This window comes from Acanthaster planci, linkage group LG02 (genome assembly GCF_054643075.1).
Source record: "Acanthaster planci isolate LZ-2023a linkage group LG02, COTS_SCS, whole genome shotgun sequence".
Taxonomy (NCBI): Eukaryota; Metazoa; Echinodermata; class Asteroidea; order Valvatida; family Acanthasteridae; genus Acanthaster; species Acanthaster planci.
The window spans coordinates 31,873,849-31,894,909 of record NC_141778.1 but is presented as its reverse complement, the minus strand read 5'-3'; the positions used below and the strand labels follow the sequence as shown (position 1 = coordinate 31,894,909).

At 40.0% G+C, this 21,061-nt stretch overlaps 1 protein-coding gene across 1 annotated transcript in view; it reads left to right on the top strand.

Moving 5' to 3' along the window:
• Positions 1-20,433, top strand: part of LOC110976834 (nucleoside diphosphate-linked moiety X motif 6-like) — a 70,047-nt gene extending 49,614 nt beyond the window's left edge. The window contains exons 4-8 of the mRNA XM_087130006.1: positions 3,419-3,672; positions 5,415-5,618; positions 6,075-6,130; positions 10,914-11,013; positions 11,980-20,433. Of these exons, the coding sequence (XP_086986132.1) occupies positions 3,429-3,672; positions 5,415-5,618; positions 6,075-6,130; positions 10,914-11,013; positions 11,980-12,305 (930 nt within the window). The 5' untranslated portion in view covers positions 3,419-3,428 and the 3' untranslated portion in view covers positions 12,306-20,433. The remainder of the gene's footprint in view (positions 1-3,418; positions 3,673-5,414; positions 5,619-6,074; positions 6,131-10,913; positions 11,014-11,979) is intronic.
• Positions 20,434-21,061: the final 628 nt, after the last annotated feature.

Below are 21,061 nucleotides of genomic sequence, written 5' to 3'. Positions count from 1 at the left end.
AAATCATTTACAGTGTATTTCAAAGAAGTTCTTGGATCTAAATCATTCAATTGTGCAAATACTGCAATTCAAATGTTGACCCTATTAGTATTGATTGTTCTCTCAAGTGAGGAGCATCAACCATGCAATCTAACTTTACTAATAGTAATTCCTTGACCCCCCCGAAAAAAATGAAAAAGAAATTCAAAATTATTCTCCATATCAAATACACATTAAAAAGTTAAGGCATAGATACAGAAATAAATGAATAAAATGACTAAAAAATAAAAACTACATTTCTCTTGATAAAAAAAAAATCCCCATTTAATACGATCAGTTGGGGCTTAACTATCCATTCACAATAAATTGCTAAGTGAAATAAACCCTTCAGCCAATCACAAATGAGCATTACGTGACTAGTGCAACAAAGTTGCAGGCTGCCGTATTTTATCGATGGTTCAACTATTTTGCAATCCAATGTCATCGAAAGTACAAGTGTCCATCAACTTCTAGGTTGTAGGTCAACTCGACCGTTTGCCAACTTGACTCAAGTCAACTTGACTCCTAACCAACTGGACCGTCGACCAACTCGACCGTTGATACAACTCAATGAACCCACAAAATGAACTGAAATGCAATCAATAATTGAACTTCTGCCAATGAGATACTCCAAAATTGTTGTCCCAATTTGAGAAGCACGCACACACATACCCCCGAAATCTGTCACCACACTGTGCCCATGCACAGATCACATCACACACAGTAAAACGAATTACACGCGTGATCCAGAACTAGGAAAAATGCATTCCTTCTTTGCCTTGTCCCTGTTGCACCGTTTGCACGGTCGAGTTAGTAGAGTTGGTGGAGAGTCGAGTTGACCTTTACAGTTGAAGGAACAACGGTCAAGTTGGTCGACGGTCGAGAGTCGAGTTGGCAAACGGTCGAGTTGACCTGACACCAACTTGAAAGATCACATTATCTGATATCTAGACATATTACTAAGTCTGTAAAATCCACTTTGAAATAATAAAACTAACATTAAAATGCCACATTGTATCAACTTGATTTTTCGATTCGCACACGCATAATGTACATTGAAATCACATAGACAGCACACGCGGGTATGCTACCTGCAATACTGCGGGGCTAAAAAACACTGTGCGGATCGATAGACTTTAATAAAATTTCACATGTCTACTGCCAAATAATCAAATATGAATAATATCACAGTCTAAAAAGATAATACACTCACCTTCTACAAAAATAACAGTGATTTCAAAAACCCAATTTTAGTGGAAATGGAGGGCAAAGTACGACCACTTCCGAAGGTTCTCGGAACGTTTGAACTGTTTCTCAACAAAGGCTGGCATGTCAGTCACGTGATCATTACATTTGCATGTTTCTTAAAATAAACTTTATGTCACATTAGAAGGGATTTCCTAGGGGTTCCCCGGGCGGCCTGCACGCAAGCACAGAAGTGAAAACGAGGCTCTGCGTAATTTTTACAACGCCGATGCGCAGAGATTGCCATATACCTACTTTGACCTTAAGGGACCATTAGGCCCACTCAATCCTGATAGGCCTAGTTTAGGTAAATTTTTACAATATTTAAGCAAGAAAACTTCAAATTCCTAAACCCAAGTTTAGCAAAAGACAACCACTGAGTTGAATCACGCCATTTCCTTTTTCGTCTAGTTACCCGACTAAGGCTTTTTGGATTCATCGAAACAGATCTCCATCCAGGTCAAGGAACCAGACTACATTCGCTTATTTGTCGTTCACAGCTCTTTGCGGTACGCTGCCATTTTACCCAAAAATTTCCCTCAAACACCAAAAGTCCTGTTTTCTTTTCTTTCTGATATGGGAGAGGACATCACCAACAACTTGTTTAGATAAGTCATTTCAAAAAAGTAGAACTTGTTCCCTTATAATAGGAACGGTGCTAAAAGTAATGAACCCCCTAGCTTTAGTCAGCGAAGCTACATATCCTGCATTGTTCAATTAAGTAATTTTTTTTCTTGTGCATATTTGAAGCTTATGAAGGCATGTCAGGTGCAATTGGTTATGTTTGAGAGCTGGATAGCATGGAGAGGGGGTGGGTCTGAGTTATGAGTGATAGTGGAGGGTAGTCCGAGTAACTTTAACATCTGGAAATTGTCAGGCGATAGTAGGGTTTTGCTTCCATTAATTAATTTCACTCAAAATAGCTCACAGTGAGTCGTTTCCAGATTCAAAATCCTCTGGATTCACCTCTAAAACTGTCCTTAAAATGTCTAATGCACCTGTCTATGGATTAAGTGAAAATCAGAGGTAATATGGTTCACTCACATAAGGGAAGAAAAGAGAAATTTCCCCATCAAAGCATACACGCTCTGTTGACGAGCTCGAAGATGCCATATTTCCTCAAAATTGAACTATATGGTGATGTCCTGTTGAGGATGTCACTGCGTGCTGGCCTAGCGGACCATTCACAGAAAGTATGCGCCAAGTTTGGTGGCTGGGATCATATCGAAACTGTACACTGAACATTATGCTGCTTAGTCGTCCACGCGCGTGTACTAACACAGCATGCTTTCTGTGAATGGTCCACAAGGCCGGCGTGCTGTGACGTCGTCAACAGGACATCGACATATAGTTTAAATCGCTATTTGAGGAAAGATGGCCTTTCAAGCTCGTAGACAAGAGTGGTTATGATTTGAAGGGGAAATTTTTCTTTTCTTCCCTTATGTGAGTAAACCATATTATCATTATTGCAATCTCCGATTTTCACTTAATCCATAGACGGGTGCATTAGATGTTTTAAGGGCAGTTTTGGAGGTGAATTCGGAGGGTTTTAACTCTAGGTATGAGCTATATTTGAGTGAAATGAATAATTGGAAACAAAAGCCTATGGAAGGTACATGTACTTAGACCTTACTATTGCCTGACAATGTCCAAACGTTAAAAAATGGTGATTTAATAATAATCCACCAGTACATGTATTTTTAAATTGAAAATAATCACTCTGTATTTGAAGCGAATCTGGACGAAATATAATGAATCACATGAGTTCTGTGCTCTCTGCAAAATAATTTTATCAGCAAATGAAAATTATCGACAAGAATTTTGGTTGAATAATGTCATGAGATGTTCCTTCAGCAATCATTTTTGATGATTGATTTATGCAAACCAATGTACTTATGGTGTTTATATGTTCTACACATGTTTTGAATTTGATCAAATATTTGAAGTTTGGAAGAATTTTTCAAAGCCATATATTTATAGAAAGATAACAGTTAAAACAACTTCAGTAAATTTTCAGGTCTTAAATTAATTGGATCAGAAAAATGGTCAGCATGTGGCCAACAAAAGACAAAAAGTTGATTCACACTTGGCAGTGGCTATGACATCTGTGCTGTTCTTATTTTATTAATTATTATTGTTTCTTTTGAATTTGCAGTGTTGCCGCAATGTTGTTCCATTCTATTCTAAGAACAGCTGCATCCAGGAGGTTATGTCCTATCTTCAAAAACCCAACTGAATGGTGTAATAATTATGCATCAAGCAGACATGTTTGTATGTCTGATGCTGCCTCATTGCTGAATATTGGCAAAGAAGACAGATTTAACTGTATCCATGTGAATGTGGGGGACGATCGTCATCTAAAGAGTTGTAAATCCGAAGGATCGGCTGCATTTACTCATTCTTTGTCGGGTGCGTATGATCTTTACCAACTTAACTGTGTGTGCATTTTTACCTTGAAATGGCTAAAGACTTTGTCCATAAGAATCCAGTTTGCCTGGTTTTAAACTGGTATTTAAACATAGTCTGTTTTTAAAAGCGATAGTTCAAAATTTGTCATCTTTTTGTTGATGTTCAGGCTGTACATGTGAATTTTTTGCCCTTTAAAGGTGGTGTACACCATTGGTTTTTTGTCGTAATTTCACAAGATTGGCTGATTACGGTGTGTAATTTTCACTGCAACTTACATTCCACTCACTTGTTTTATGATTGAGTCAAGTTCTTTGTGCAAAATCGAGAAAACAGCGCGGCATTTTCAGTGCTTAAATTGAAGGTCTTGTAGTTTATCTTGCGTAAAATCTATGGATTATAGGGCATTCATAGTACAAGCGAACATTGTCCGCGGGGTCAGGGTGGGAAACAAGCATGACAGGTTCTCATTCCCTTAAAAAGGAGCAGTTTTTAATGGTAAGGAGTAATCAGTGAATATACCTTGGAGTAATGCGTCCCCTCGACAATGTGGCACTGCGGATTCATGGAAAAACTTCATCCAGGAACACAGCAGTCGACTTGTGTCCGTGACATCGAAACGGCCTATATGATAATGCACATGCACGTGCGATCGTGTTTATAACGGCACTTTCATGTCATTTCACAGATCGATGAAAGTCTAAAACCCCATTCATAGTTGAGTCATTAATAATTATAAGTAAAAAAGAATTACGTCTCAAAACAAGGGAGGATTAACGCGTGGAAATCATACTTTTTGTTGACGAAAATCATCGTGCTTGGAAACAGCCGCCATATTGGACCATACCATTATTATCCAGGGGTGATTTTGAATTCGCAAAGTTTTCAGTTAAAGAAAACCTTTCCTTCAATAAAATTCAACTTCACACGGATCCAGTTTATTTTCTACTTTATGCCTAACACTCAGATTTCTATAATTTCAGTTCAGTGTTTTTTTTGGTGAAAGAATGTTGGTATATTTTTAGCTGCTTTTAGGGTTAACCGTTCATTTATGAAGACTCCCACAACATCTGCAAACACTACATATAAGAAATTTGGCGCCTGTTAAAGGATGTGTTTTGCGAAGTGAATTTAACTCTATTATGATGGTTGGCCACCCATCGTAATAAAAGAGAACAAAATTTTGTTTTTCTCAAAAACTACAGAATTCTAGGTGGAAATATTTCACAGACTGATTGAGACTGTGGTGTACTTTCTTTAAGATATTTCAGGATTATACGGTAGTCCGATTTTCGGGATTTTACCAATGGTGTACACCACCTTTAAAATTTGGTTTAATTTGATTTTGAAGTATTTCTGCTGCTTTTTGACATAATTTTGGTCACGTTAGTTTGAGTCAGTGACGTGCCATCATGTGAAGAACTATTTAATACAGCTGTTCTGCTTTTTCCAAGTGGGCTTTGTACATGCCTCTTTCAGGGCCCCCTACTCTGCCAGGCATCCACCATGGTGTCGCTCCACCATGTCCACAGTCAATGGAAGTACAACTTAAACTGGGTTGCATGCATGTGTCAAGAGAGTTTCCTCACTTGGCTTTTGTAATTAGGCCATTCAACATCTTCAGAAATTCCCACACTGAGCCTGCAACAACTCTTATGATTTTACCCCTACATGATTGGACAACTGTTTGTTATTCCATTCCATTGATTACCTGATCAGCCTTTTCTCTGTCAACCTCTGAACAGAATCATTATCACAGTGGCGGCTGGAGAGTCGCACGGCCGTTTGGTTAAAGTTCCCTAAGGAGCAGTGCCACCTGATTCCATTGGCTGCCAAGCAGGGCTTTGAGCTTCACCACGCCAAGGACGGGCATGTGGTGATGTCAAGGTGGTTACGTCAGGATGCCAGCCGTCTGCCTAGGTATGCCACACACCAAGTTGGGGTGGCAGGTGAGATTTCACTCGATTCTTAGTGGACTCGAAATATGTGGCTTAAACTAAATTATATATCTTAAACTGAATTTTGGGCTTGACTGATGTGCAGATTTTGCAATGACTGATGGCAGATTTTTATAGTTCTATTTTGTCAATAGCTTGTGGCAAAGTAATTTTATGGAAATTTAGAGTTTGTGATCCTTTCCAAATTGTGTTTCAATCTTAAGTGCAGAAAGCTTCAGGACTGTTTAAAACACTCTTGTCTGTTGGTGTTGTGGCAAATCATCGCATGAAAACTTTTTTCCCCACAACTTAAAATGCTAAAATGATACTCATTAACTCCAAGAAATAGCTGAATGATGTGTTGAGAGAGTGGAAAAAAAAAATGTTTCCAGTTAAACATTCTGGTAGATGAAATGGATACTAAGTGACATTACCAAGTGAATGTTTAATCTCTGAACTTTTTGGCAGGTTTTGTGCTAAATGAAGAAACAGAAGAGGTCCTGATGATTCAAGACAAACACAGGGTAAGTAACATGAGAACTTGTGATTTCTGGATGAGCTTAATGTTAATCACACTGGGTTTTCAGGAGTATGCTTTCATTCCCCCCCCCTTCCCTCGAGATCTCAGGGATGGAAAGACCACTTGATGTAAATTTCGTCACAAAGAAAATAGCGTAGGCCAAAAAAAAATAACTCTGCTTCCTATTACATGCCTCTCAAAAATAGGGTCAGTAGGTTTCTTTGGGTGTCAGTTTTTTGTGCTGAATGAATGGGGACAAAAGCTACCGGTACCAAAACTTGCCACAAAAATTCTTAAGAATTATGGACAATTCATGCTGCTATGCACAACCCTAGTCAGGTATCACAATGGGAAACTTGCGTACAATGTCTGTTTATCGTGTGGTAAGCGTGCATGATGCATCTGAAGGGGTAGGCGATAAACCTTGTGGCGTGGCAGGACAGTTTGTGCAAACACGCTTGCACATTCTGTGAAAATAAAACTTGCAGATATCTTCTTGCAACATCAACATCTTCTCGATGTGCAGCTATGGAGCTGCGTGCGCGTACAGCATATATTTAGTGCAACAACACTTTTTTGGCTGGGATGCATAGACTGGTTGGCACATTTCCATCATGCCTTCCATGACACTGTTGCAGCACGGCAGGAGCCAGTACTGTATTCCTTCAATGCATTGAGCACATCGCGTGTGTTTTCATCACCCCAGTAACGAAATACGAACGGAACTTGTGATAATAATGGAAGTTTCTTTTGAAAAGTGCAAATGTAAGTTGGGAAACATACAAGTGCTTAGACGTAAAAAGTTGTTGAGCAGTGTTTTGTGGAGAAAGAAAAGACAATAGGATTTCTTAGAATTATTTTATGTAATTTTTAAAATTTGTTTTTCTTGCTGGTCACCCAAGAAATCGGAAACAGAACTTATTTCTATTTTTGGCCTTGTTGACAAGAAGTCTGTATAGGTAATTATGCAATATCAGGTTCATATTATGTGATTACTTACCCTAACAGTGGTCTGCCTCTGATTTCAATAGGATTTTACATACATGTACACCCTTGGTAGTTGATTAGGTTAATAAGTGAAATACACATACTTTCTGCATATTTTCAATTTTTGCAAAACCTTACAAAAAGTAGCTTGATTTGAAATGAAACATTAAGTAGGACAAGAATAAGTTGAACAGCTTTTTTAATACTCTTTAATCACATTTATATATTTTATGCATGACATTAATTATACATTGTGCATGCATTATGTATTTTATTCTTTTTCATTCCTTTTTTATTTCATTGTTTGGATTTTTTCATATATTTCATTTTTCTGACATTTATATTGGATATGATTTTCCTAATGAGAAGGAAAATGTACAACTTACACAACACCTCCATGTACACACATGCATATGGGTCATTCAATGAAGTTCGGGCAGTTTGTGACGGCGTCCCTTGTTACATCGGTAACTGTTATTGTCCTTTATTTTCACATTACAACAGATTAAGTCATATTATTCAGCAAAGATGAAGCACACCACTACAAGAACCTAGCAAGATTTAGAACAATGTCAATTTAGAATCCACATGCATGGAAAAAAGATGTTTATTTTCACTGATGTAACAAGGGACGCCATCACAAACTGTGCCCGAACTTCGTAGAATGACCCATATGGAAAAAATAGATTTTTAGATGACACTTAACCTTTTAGGGGTGTGCATTTGCGGGTATTTTTAGGACTGGGTACCCGTTTTTTGTTAACATCGGGTACCCGGAAAAGAGATCGCCTAATAACAAATGGCATTGCGCGCAACCCGGTGGATCATGTGCCCGAAACACGGTTCTTTTTGGTACATAGGAAGCAAGCAGAACATTGTTCTAAACGTCGGAGTTAATCTCTCCTACCTTTTTATCAAACGAAATTGTTACCTTCAATTTGCAAATTTTTTGTGGGTGTATGAAACAGAAAAACAAATCTTCACCGGAAACGTCAGAAAAAAGAACAGAGCTGCAAACCACGTACATGATATACGCACCTGCAAACGCTCAAAGGAAACGTCCCGGATGCTGCATGACCACGGACATGCGGAACACATGTGGCGTGCACAAATGGTGAGCGCTGGTCGTGTCATGTGCGGACCAGATCAGTGCTATGTACGTCACGGGTTAAAAGGCTTAAAGTTTTATGTACAAAAATACCACCGTAACTCGAACAATGCCCACACCATTACATCCACTTATTTTGAAGTTTCTGATTCAAAAAAACCGCCACCAAAATGCTTCAAACGGCGTTGAAAGTATCGGAAGTCTACATAGGGTCAGGAGTCATCGCAAGTTCATTTCTTTTCTGACAAGGACCAGCACGTTGCATAAATCAACGTAGCTGCAACTGTGTAATCCTGGCTTTCAAGACGCTGAAACTAACCTGATTGCAACGCGGGCCCAATTGTAGTCCCCTTCAGGCAGTCCAATCGCTGACACTGCAGCAGCAATGTGACCGTAAAAAGAAAGGTCATGTGACCACACATAAGGAAGCCCAAGTGAAAAAAATAGCAGCGCTTCACGTTGTTAAATGACGTAGCGATACGAAAGTTTTGCCACATGAAGGTACGTACCACGATGAAGTGGTTTAGTTTTATAAATACTTTTTCAGGATAACTCCATTCCCCTGAGGTTCAAATTGTCGAGATTTTAATGCATAAGTACTTCGAAAAGTGATATTTGATTGGCCGACTGTATTATGACTTGCACCTGTCAACATTTCCTTTTTTTCGAATGAAAAAATACTTGGATTTGAAATGCTTTAGTACATACAGAAAAAATCATTCCTGCTTTTTTGGTCAATTCCTCATCCACAGTTCCGCTGAATCACTGAGGAAATTCAAGTTGCTTTAATTTAAAAATAATTTTGAAACGGAATATTTCTTGGTATAAAACTTAACTAAACTGGTTCTCTGACTCTTTGGGTTTGTAGCGCACATTTAGTGCTTTGATTATAAAAAGAGGCCGATCAACCGCACAATTTGTGCGTGATCACTACTTACCGCACGCCGTGTGGAGTCCCAGTACCGCAGGAATATTACACAGTCCGCTCTCGCTTCGTCGTAATTTTCATTCATATTGTTTTATTTGACAAAAATACTCTTAATTCAAACAGTAAGCACTACTTATCCCGCACAAAAGTCATTTAGGCCGACAGGGTTTGATAGTTACAAATACAGTCATGCAAGTGTACATCAACAGCGCTTCCCCCTCATAAGACAAAACTCCTTCGGTCTCTTGTTCATATAGGTTTGGTACAGTCATTTTCCTAGTTCCGGATCGCGAAAATTATTCAGTAAGACTGCAGCTAAAAAATCCTCAAATTCGAGTGAAATATGGTCAGAAGTCAACTTTGTGTTTTGGATATACTTCAATTTTTTTTTCAAAATCTAAGCTTTTATATTTGGACTCACAGGATCGATCGACGTAAGTGATGATGACACCTTTCCTAGTTCTGGATCGGTTTAGGATTGAGACAAAAACGTCTTCACAAATGAAAAGTAACTACAGGAAAAATCCATTTTCAGCCAAAACCATTGTAAAAAGTTGCTTTTCTAATAGAGAATCTTTTAATTTTGAGAAGAATTTTAATTTTAATTTTTAATTTAATTTTAAGAATTCCAATGAATTAAAAAGGTAGAAATTGCGTAAGGTTTGACTCGACTTTTAAACTGTACAGTGAGCTATCAACGTTATCCTCCCCGCGCCGCACAGTTGACGAACCCATTACATCACATACATTTCTGCTGCGCCCGTGTAGTTGAGTTCGCAACGACTTTGCGTGGTAACGCCGCGCGATCCGAGAGTGGGGGAAAAAATTAACAAAAACGGAAACTCTAAAAAAGTCATTTTGATTAAGCAGACATTAGATGCAAAGGTTTATATGACTATTCAATTAAAGAAATATTTAAAATCACACGTAGCGAGTGACCTATCGCCCGTGAATTTTAGTGGTTTTTTCGCTCTTGTGAACTAGGAAATTCCGGAACTAGGAAAACGACTTGCGGTACAATGGGCTGAGTGGGTAACAAAATTAGCTGTCGATCTCCGAATTCAAGTTTCATGTATGACCGTGGGACTGGGTTTTCATCGGCACGGTGGTTTTCCATGAAGTCTGTCCTTCAGTAAGAAATTTCGCAGACATTTTATGCACGAATGTTTGTTCCTAATTTATTTACTTTTTTACGGGTACCTGGGCCGGTAAAATGGAACCGGGTTTTTAAATCGACGGGCGGGTACCCGGGTACCCGGCACAGGCCTATAACCTTTCATTGCCATCTAACCCCTTTCCTGATGTTTTCAAATGCAGTATCAAAAGTTGCATTAGACTTCAGAGAATCAGAGAAAGAAGTCATGAAAGGACAATTTGATATTTGAAGCGGTTTAGGAGAAATGGGAAAATTTCTATGGGGTCAAACTGACCCCCCCATCTATATAAGGTTAAATTCACAAGTGGTTACAATAGACTAACTGTGCCTGCTAAGTCATGTGACTTATAGTGGGTATTAAGTATCAACAAAAACAGCATCCACCAAAAGCAAAGTGTTTCATAAATTGTTTGTAAACGACACTCAAAACCACGTTGCTATGGGGTCGATGTGCATTAGCGGGTGCAATTGGTCTATTATGATTTGCCGTACACGTTGTAGAAGATGGAAGCCTTTCCCCATCATGTTTGTACAGGTCTTCAGTGCTACAGTATCTCCTTTGGCAATGTTTTTTCCCCTAATCGTACCAGTATTGTTCTTCTCTTTAGTTGGTAAGATGGAAGTTTCCCGGTGGTCTGTCCAATCCAGGGGAGGACATTCAGGATACAGCCATCAGGGAAGTCAATGAGGAGACGGGGCTTCAGACAGGTTAGACCAACAAAGTGGGTGATCTAGTTGTGCTTGGCTCTTATGCATGGTCTCAAGAGGGCAGTAAAATTGTTGGGTATACACATGAATCACCCAGTCCTTTTCATTCTCTTGACTGAAATCTGCTCACAAAATTACCAGAGCCAGAGCCAACTGAAATCAATAGAAACCCTCAACATTTTCCGCCCAGATTATGTCCACTTTGGTCAGGACACCAAACTAAAGTGATCCATCGAAGCACAGATCTCAGTTTGTTTAAGACTGAAGCAGGTTAAAAACATACTAGGCCTGAAGATTCATTCATCTGGTCATACATTGTTGTGGTTATGTGGTCCTGAATAGTGACTTTTTTGTAGTTGTACCAAGAAAAGGAAGATACAGGTGTAATTTTGACTAAAATCTGATTAATGGGCTTTCCTCAACTGGATAGAAGTTTGTGTGGCAATATTGAAGAGCGCCCTCTTTTGACAAACAGCACTCATACCAGCATATTTGTGTTCAAAATATTGTTACAGTGCCCTCTGTAGTTTGAATTATTTCATAGACTTGCAGTGAGTTACATATTAGTTTTAAGTTCACATTGAAGTGTTTGCAAAAACCCTGTGGCCACTTTTAATTTCAAGTTTATTTGCTACATTAAAATTCAGTTTAACAAAGGAGGACATTTTTCAGCCATACACTTGTTCTAGAATAGACCCATATACAGTATATCATAGAGACAAGGTCTCATTTTGTATTTATTGTGTATTTCAATTTGAATGCAGAAAAAGTTTGTTTTGTGGGTCTGGTGGACACAAGAAAAACAACAGCGGTTGGCACACAGCCAGCCAGTGCTTTATCCATAGTTTAATTAAATTAAGACCAGCCACGTGTCGGTTCTTGGCAAACAGGAATAACTAAACTGTCTTAGGTACTTATTACTTATGTTTTAATTTAATGTGCCTGTATCTTTTCCTTTCTTTTCAGAATTCAAATCTATCTTGTCATTCCGCCAGCAGCACAATCACCCAGGGGCCTTTGGTTGCTCAGACATCTACGTTGTCTGCCGTCTGGCACCCCTGACCTATGACATTCAGATCTGCCCAACTGAGCTGGAGGATGCACGCTGGATGAAAGTGGCAGACATTTTGGCTTCAGAGGAGGATCACTCACCACTTACGGTACGAATGAGCAACCTGGTCATGTGTGGTCTCAGGGACGGCTTTGACAGGATCGACATAGCCATCGATGAACTCCCCTCAGTCTACAACACCACCTACAAGCTGTTTCACAGGCCATATATTGTAAAGTAACTCAGGGAAGCCACATTTTAACGAGGTAGAAAATTCTATGCAATTATAGTTTTAATGAAGTCATGTGCTCAACTTATTTACCAAGAGACTAGATAATGCCACTGATTTGCTATCTTCAACTGCTTTATTCGACCCTATGGGAGGGGCACATTACTCATGTCTCTGTAGTGAAGATTCAAAGTAGGAGGGAAACCAAGGCTCTAAAAGTGGTAGGGGTAAATCATCCCCCTTGTCCAATCAGAGGTGAGATTTGTCAGGATATTTCTTGATATCAGGATTTTTTTCATCAGCTTTTTCCTGATTTCAGGATTTTTCAAACATTCTCTTTAAAATCTGGAAAATCCAGAGACAGTGTTCTAGCCAGGCATTCAAAAGCATATTGGGCCGGTAGGCTGAGCAAAACCCCGACACGCTGAAAATCGTCCGATACGCAGTTGATACGTTTCTATATTCCATGGGAAGAGTTGCTAATATAAATTTTTAAAAATTGCAATCAGAAATTTGAAAAAAGTTCTTTTAAAACACCGATGAAAAGTCACCAGAACATCGGCAATATGCACCAAAATCCAACGCACCACAACGCAGCATAGCCAGCGAGGTCGTACACACACAAAAGTACGTACATGTACACCCAAGTTTTCACAGTTCTGTGGAAAATCACTCATGCGCGGCAAGAACAATACTGGTTCCTGCAGCGCTGCTGACAATGTAATACAAGTGTAGATGGGTCTGGAGCCACGATGGCATGGCTGGCAGCACGGTGGTTGCCCGATTCTTTCATAGTGTTGCCTCGAAAACTGATTGAAGAAAGCTACAGCTAACTTGTCACAAACCTGCTCTTTCCCTGTAGTTTCTTCTTATGCATTAATATCGATGGTTATTGTGAAATACTTTGTCGTGGTTCATGAGGATGATTTTTGGTAAGACCCTGGCACACACACGGTCTCGGTGTTGCGTGCATAGTACTGTACCACATCCATGCACAGTCTTGCAGTGTTTTCGTATGGATCTTCACATTTCCTTCGTAATTTCGGTATCGTTAATCCGTCTCATTCATTTTTTGGTAGTGTGTGTTCGTTATTTTAAGACCAAATTTTTTACTTTTTTCAACACAAACATCTAACCTTCTGATAATGAGAATAAGTTTGGAATGATCATGCGACATACAGACATATTCTTTTTGACAAAAGTTTTAGAACCTAGCAAGAAAGTACAAACAATGGTAGGGGCCTAGGTGAAAAGTTAATTTCCAAGTAGGCGAGCCTGTTTTTGTATACCCGAGGTGAGGCGAGGTGAAGGCCTATTAAGCTAGTTATATTTCATTGATGCACATCCAAACAATTTCGTACCATGGAGCTTCTCAAACAAGAACAAGCACATGTAAAATACAATTGTGCAGTAATGAAATGTGGATCAGATACTTACATGTATTAGACATTTGCCCCTTTCCTAAGCAAAACAAAACATAAAGCAAAGCCCCCCCCCAAAAAAAAGTAGAGAAAAGGGTAGAAATCAGTGTAAAACTGATAATTTTGTCTCCTACAATGACTGAATGACATGGAATGGGGTAATGGGAGCTTCAAACAAAGCTGTTATATGTAACGTAATACATTTTGAACAGCGCCCCCGGGTGTCAAATAATATCCAGTCACCCCCCACCGTATCCAGCACATCGGGCAGTGTATGTTTGTTATATTAAGAACAAACCTTTTTATTTTTTTTAAGCACAAACATTCGCTTTATACATGACCCATAGCCTTGTGGTAATAAGAGGAATGATGGTAACTTATATTCTTTTTGACAAAAGTTTAAGAACGCGGTATTGGTTATTTTTCATTGATGCACATCCATACAATTTCTTATCATGGAGCTTCTCAAAAAAGAACAAGCACATCTAAACTACTACTGTACAGTAATGAAACATATATCATACACCCATTTGCCCCTCCCCTAGCAAAAGCACAACAAATAAACAAGGCAAACCCCCCTCCCCGATGAAAAAACAAATGGAAAAATGGGTAGAAGTTAGTCTCAAATTGAATGGGGTGATGGGGGCTTAAAACACAGTTGTTATATGTAACATAATAAATGTTAAACAGCACCTCCAGGTGTCAAATAATGTCCAGTTGTGCAGATGCCCCTATCCTTTAATTTTATCCTGGCTAGAGCCCTGGTTGGCATGAGTGAAACTTAGTGTCCTAAGTTTCCCATTTCTAAAATCCAAATTTGGTTAGGCTCCTGCTTTCCGTTACATGCTGATGTGCACAGCAACTAATAGCTAAAGGCTTCTGCCATTAGTTGAACCTAAAAGCTAAAATGGCTTTCAATGTCACCGTTAAATTTCAGCATTAACAGTTGCTCAGTGTGGACTTCAGTCAAGTTTTTTCTCCTGTCTGTCATCAAATGTTTCTTCTGGGAGAACCATCTCTCAGTATCAACGCTTGTGTACCTCTGCCAAATGTTCAAAATAGCTTTCTCTGCCAAGGTTGGGATGCGACAGCGCATGCCTTTCCAGTACCTGTACAGATCAAAGTCTTCAGGTAATTCATTTTTCTTGAAGACCTCGATTTGGTTCCTTCAGACCATGAAGTGCAGTGTACCCGCTGATGTCATTTGTGACAATTCCAACTTGACGAGGGTCAAAAACTCTGCACTTTTTGTTGAATGTCACTGCAGAGCTTGTGCCAGTGTGCTTGGAGAATTTTAGCAAAGTTCTTGTAAATCCATCATGGAAGTGCTGCAATGCTGAATCTCTGTCAACTATTCTCAACTTGGACAACAGTTCGTCTGTTTTTCACCAAAACAGGTTTGATGGTTCTTTGCATGAGGTAGTTCATAATTCCATCCACCATGGAATACATTAGTTGGTGCAATTGCAAGGGGTTCATTTGAATTTTTGGTGCTGATTCTGCAATGAAAGTCATTTTCAGCAGCAATATATTTTTTGAATTTTGCAATGCTTCTCGAGTTCTGGTGATGCCAGCAGCTTCAGAAGTTTCCTCTTTGAAGAATGTCTCGTATTCATTCTAGTGCAAACTCTGGTATTCCACCGTCTTGAACCAGGTCCCCCAATGAGGGGCACAGGGTTCTGGTGGTAAGTTTGTCGGCTGGTTTTTTTTTTTAGATGTGTGACAGACTGTTGTTTCCATGCTGACTGCTTGTTGAAGGCATTTCTAATGTCATTGACAAACAGCTGAACATCACTAAAGTACTCGTCTTTCACAAGATCTTCTCCAACTAGATCCAAAATGTGGGCCATACATCCATGGATTGCATTTGGCAGAACATTGGACAAATCACGAAAAGCTGCAAGAAAGTAGGCAGTGTTATCATCATTCATTCATTGTTAACGATTTCATAACGACTTACTCTATGCTGGTTGCATTTATCCAAAAAAACCCACATCAATCAGAACAGTCGTTCCAAATGTCATACAATCATATTACGGACTTCTTTGTCCCTTTGTCAGTGGTTTCATCTACAATGACAGACACCAACTTCCCTTTCAATTCCTTTTTTACTGCTTCAAAGTGTTCCTCATACACATGTGGCAGATGAGTTGAGTAAGTTTTCTGCTGTCATCAATGACCCCCCTTGGGGACATTGTTTCTTTAAAAATGGCTTCATTGTAGCAATCTTTTCGAGTGGAATGTCAGCAGATGAAATTCACACCCCTCTGCCAAACTCGAAGAATGTGCGGAAGATGTCAGTGTGGTTTGTTTTTGTTTAGGTGGGATTCCTTTGGAAGCATCCTTTGTTCACTTGTGTTTAGCAGAACGAAGATGATCTACACATGTATCCCAGTGTTACCAGTCAACGGTGTGTTGACAGAAGCTGCAAAATAGTTTCTCCCGGTCCGCATAAAGTCCTTGCAAAACATGGGCTTTACAGCTCTGTATTTGGCCGATAGTACTGTCCCGTCAAGCTTTGAGCTTGCACTCCTTTTTGGCATGATTTTTTAATCGTATTAACAACCCGAGTCCGAAAAACAGACATAGGGCTTACACGATGATCACAAGTTGACGTTTCACTGTCAAATTGCTAACGCGCGCACGTGATGCGTGGCCGGCAGCATGGCTGTACGTGCATCATTCACTGTATCATACACAGTCACTGACCTCTGTACGCAGTATACTATATGTATACATTATTTATGGGACATAATATATACTGGGCGCTTGATGTGATAGTGTAGGGTTCTAGATGTTCTTGCGGTAATTCCTAGCATGACGGCTTTATAATGCCACTTGCTGCATGAAGTGTGCCTATCATATATTGAATTGAACTGCTTGGAACCAAAACTTCATTTTTTGACACGAAATCAGCTGGTTCCCATTGAAATCTGGGCACTGCAGTACTGCTGTGTGACGTTACCAGTGATATTGCGGCAGCATATACGTACATGCCTGCGTACGTTTGGCTGGCCAGCAACCGCTTCAGTACAGCTTTTATCATCTTTATTTTAGTTAATTAGTAAAAAAGAATTAGACAACACCATGAAAAATCACGAAAACAGTTATTAGGTTCATTTTTCAAGCTTGTATGCATGTTCAGGCAGTTAATATGGAATTCCGCTTTGTCTTTATTTTCCGTGAAATTCCGTCGTTTTTCTGTATCGCAGAGGACTTCAGACTTTAGTGAAACTTGCATCACTCAACCTTGAACACAATGCAAAGCAACACAGTCTTCAATACGTACAGAAGGCTTACCGTCCCCTAGGTACAAGGATTCTTTCTTGCTAGTCTAGTTTCCACCTCTGCAGCTTTTACTATAGGAAATCATAGCGCTGTTTATTTACCTTTTTAGTATTGCACATGTACTCATCCTTGGACTCAGACTTCAGTACTCAGAGTGGGCCCAGTACTTGTCCTTGAATGTACTTGTACTTGGTGCTTTGGATTCGGACTTCTCACCAGTGTAAGTACACAGCCTGGGACTTAGCCCCTATTAAAAGTACTCGGAGTAATCTGTACTCAGATATGAGGACTCCACTCCAACTATGCTTAATACTATGCTTTTCAAAGTGACGGGGGTTAAAACGATCCCCCTTGTCCAAAGCTTTGGAAAGTGACAAGGGTAACAATTCCCCTAGTACCTTGCTTTTGAAAGGGACATGGGTAAAACCATCCCTCTTGTCCCATTCTTTTGAAAGTAATGGGGGTAAATCCATACCCCTTGTCGCATGCTTTTGAAAGTAACAGGGTAAACCTATCCCCTTCCATGCTTTCGAAAGTGACAGGGATGAAACTCCCCCTTGTCCAAAGTTTCTAAAGTGGAGGTAAAACCATCCCCCTTCTGGCGGTAAAACTGTCAACCTTGTCCCGTTCTTTTGAAACAGACGGGGGTGAACCTATACCTCTTGTACCATGCTTGTGAAAGTGATGGGTAAAACCATCCCTCTTCTCCCATTTTTTTTGAATGTGACAGAGTTAATACAATCCCCCCTTTCCCTTGCTTTTGAAAGCAACAGGGGTCAGACTCTCTGTCACTTTTGAAAGTGACGGAGATAAAGGCATCCCCCTTTTGCCATGCCTTCACAGGTGACTGGTCTAAACCATTTCTCTGCTCACATACTGGCATTTGAAAGTGATGGAGGTAAAACCATCCCCCTTTTCCCTCACTTGTGAAAGTGACGTAGGTAAAACTAACCCCCCTTTCCCCTTGCTTTTAAAAGTGATGGGGGTAACACCTTGTCCCATTGTTTTGAAAAAGACCAGGGCAAACCCATACTTATTGTACCATGCTGGAAAGTAATGGAAGGGGGGTTCTAACCATCCCTCTTGTCCCACTCTTTTGAAAGTGACGGGGTAATACCATTCTCCTTGTACCATGCTTTGGAAAGCAACAGGGGTAAAACCATCCCCGTTCTCCCTTGCTTTTGAAAGTGATGGGGGTAAAACCATCCGTCACCCTTTTTTTTTTTAAAGTGATGGGGGTAAAAACCATGCCTGTCGTCCTTTTCTTTTGAAAGTGACGGTGGTAAAGCTATCAACCTTATTCTGTTCTTTGAAAAAGACAGGTAAATCCATACCCCTTATCCCATGATTTTGAAAGTGACAGGGTGTCAAACCATCCCACTTCTCCCATTCTTTTGAAACTGAACAGTCTAAACCATTTCCCTGCTCACATGCTTTCTAAAGTGACATGGGAAACCATCCCCCTTGTACCCTGTTTTTGAAAGTGACGGGTGAAAGCATTCCTCTTGTCCCTTGCTTTTGAAAGTGACAAAGGTAAAACCATCCATGCTGTCTGGAAAGTGATGGGGACAAAACTATCAACCTTGTCCCTTGCTTTTGAAAGTGACGGGGGCAATCCAGCCAGAGGACAGAAAAATGATAAACAGACATTCCGTGAAAGACAGAGCCCTAAAAAGGTGTAATTAGATAGTAATCAAAGGTGATACTATCCCTAATACCATAACACTGAAAAAAAAATCTTGACATTTTTTTATATGGTACTGGTACTAGTGCCCTTCAGCAGGACACATTTTGTCGTTCGGTTGCCTCTTTCCACAACTTTACAGTTGTAATGGCCATGGATAGTCACGGACACAGGATTTTATGGGTGTAATTTTGTGTTTCCTGATGCCTGTGATGTCATACTGTTTGAACGTTAATTTTTCTGTTTGAGAGAACTGATCAGTATTTCTTTCATTTAATTAATTTCAGTTGTTTGTATACTTCTCATGTAGTAAATATTAACTGTACCTACAAATCAGTTATTTATGTTGATATTAACCAAGTTGGAAATGCCAGTTTGAAGAAATGTGAGCACTTTGAATTCCCACGGAGCTTTAGATGTTGGGTGAAAAGACAAATACAAAATACCCAATATTATTAGTTTTCAGCACAATCGTGAATGTAATTGATTTGGGGTACCCTGAGGCATTTTTTTTTCAAGTAAATACATCCAAGCAGTTAAATATTTCTCCCAAATTCCAAATCTTAATGCAGAATGTTGGCATTCTCTCTACACATTTAAGGCAAAAATAGCTTTCAGCAAATATGAAAAAACAAATTGAAAGAAGTTCTTTACGTGATATATACATGTTATTTACATGTTCGCGTTTATTCTGCCAGAATTCCTTGTTCTTAATTATTTTTTAAAATATTTTTTGTGTTTTTAAAGCAAATTTATCCCGAACTGATGAAAAAAAAAATCATGAAATTCACAGCAAGTATCCAAATCTCCCATAACTGTTGACTGGGATCTGTGTGCTAAGGGTGCAGTTTGTAGGCTTTATTTCTTTTAAGTGACAAAAATTGTTAATGTATCTTTGTATAAATTTGTAATGATTGTTCTATACTTTCCGGGTGCGTATCCTCAAATTGTCTGAATATATGCAACTGATGTGCACTACTTACGAGTCGTTCCGGAAGACATTGCATCAGAAAAAATAAATTAATCGTAGATTTAATCTCTCCGTACGCTTGATATTTTAGATAACTTGTGATAAAATCCCCACCTGGTGATGGCTTCGCGTTACAAATGTTGTGATTCCTGTGCTAAGCTAAGCCCAAATGTAACCAAGTACGTATCTGTTCCAATTCTTAAACCTTTCACGTAAATTTTAAGTCAGCGGTGACTGCGTGGCAGATCTCTACAATGATTCCGGAGACCGATTCCTCCAGACGGTCTGAAAATTCTGAAACGTATTAAGTGCAATTCTCTTGGAAACTAACTTGAAAGAAAGAGGCAGTGGGGGCGCTGTGGTACAAATCTCTTGGTCCGGTCGAGGGATCGACTCGGGTACACTGCGGCGGACCAGCCTTTCTGATAAGTATGTTAGTGTTGCTATATATTTGAAAACCAAATGAGCGAACTGAAGTGCCAGTACTAGCGTGGACGTTAAGGAGTATGAACTCTGGCAAAGCCAGCCGCGAGGGCGCTATTTCATTTTCAAATTTTGTAGCCGAGTCTCAAAGATAAATATATGAACGAGTATTGGTCTTTCGGGGACCCGAACAGCGGAGACGGTAGAGATACTGCCTCCTGGTCAGAGGGTCCCAGGTTCGAGTCCGGCCGGGGACAGAGACCACCGAAGCAGGTGAGCCTGCGGTTGGTCCGAGTTCCGTGGCGGTCGTCTAGGGAAGAAGATAAAATAAAATAAAATAAAATAGAAGTTTTACACTTTTTTACCCTGATAAGGTATAAGTAAAAAGAAGTTAAACTCCCTACTATGTCCGAGGCGGGATTCGAACCTTCAAACCCCTGGACCTCCGGCCCGAGCGCCAGAGTGCCTACCACTAGGCCAACACGCTCTTCTTACTTAAACTGTTCGGAAGTAATATATAAAGATTCGAGTCAGATTGCGCAATCAAAAAAAAAAAGTTGGCGCGCATGCGCTCTTCTATCGAACTAGTTGGCGCGCATGCGCTCATCTTGTATCCAGATGGCAACGTGGCAAGACTGCTTATTGCGACCGCACCGTTAAAGTTGGCGCGCATGCGCCCTTCTATCGAACTAGTCGGCGCGCATGCACTCATCTTGTATCCAGATGGCAACGTGGCAAGACTGCTTATTGCGACCGCGTACGCGCCGTTAAAGTTGGCGCGCATGCGCCCTTCTATCGAACTAGTCGGCGCGCGTGCGCTCATCTTGTATCCAGATCTTTTGCATGTTTAATAAGTTTGGTCGCTCGTGGCCCACGGACGTACGTCCATGTTGTGGCCACGTGGAAAGACTGCTTGCACGACCGCGTACATCACCGCGGCGCTGTTCTCTCAGCTCGAACTGTGTTGCAACAGTGGTTAGAA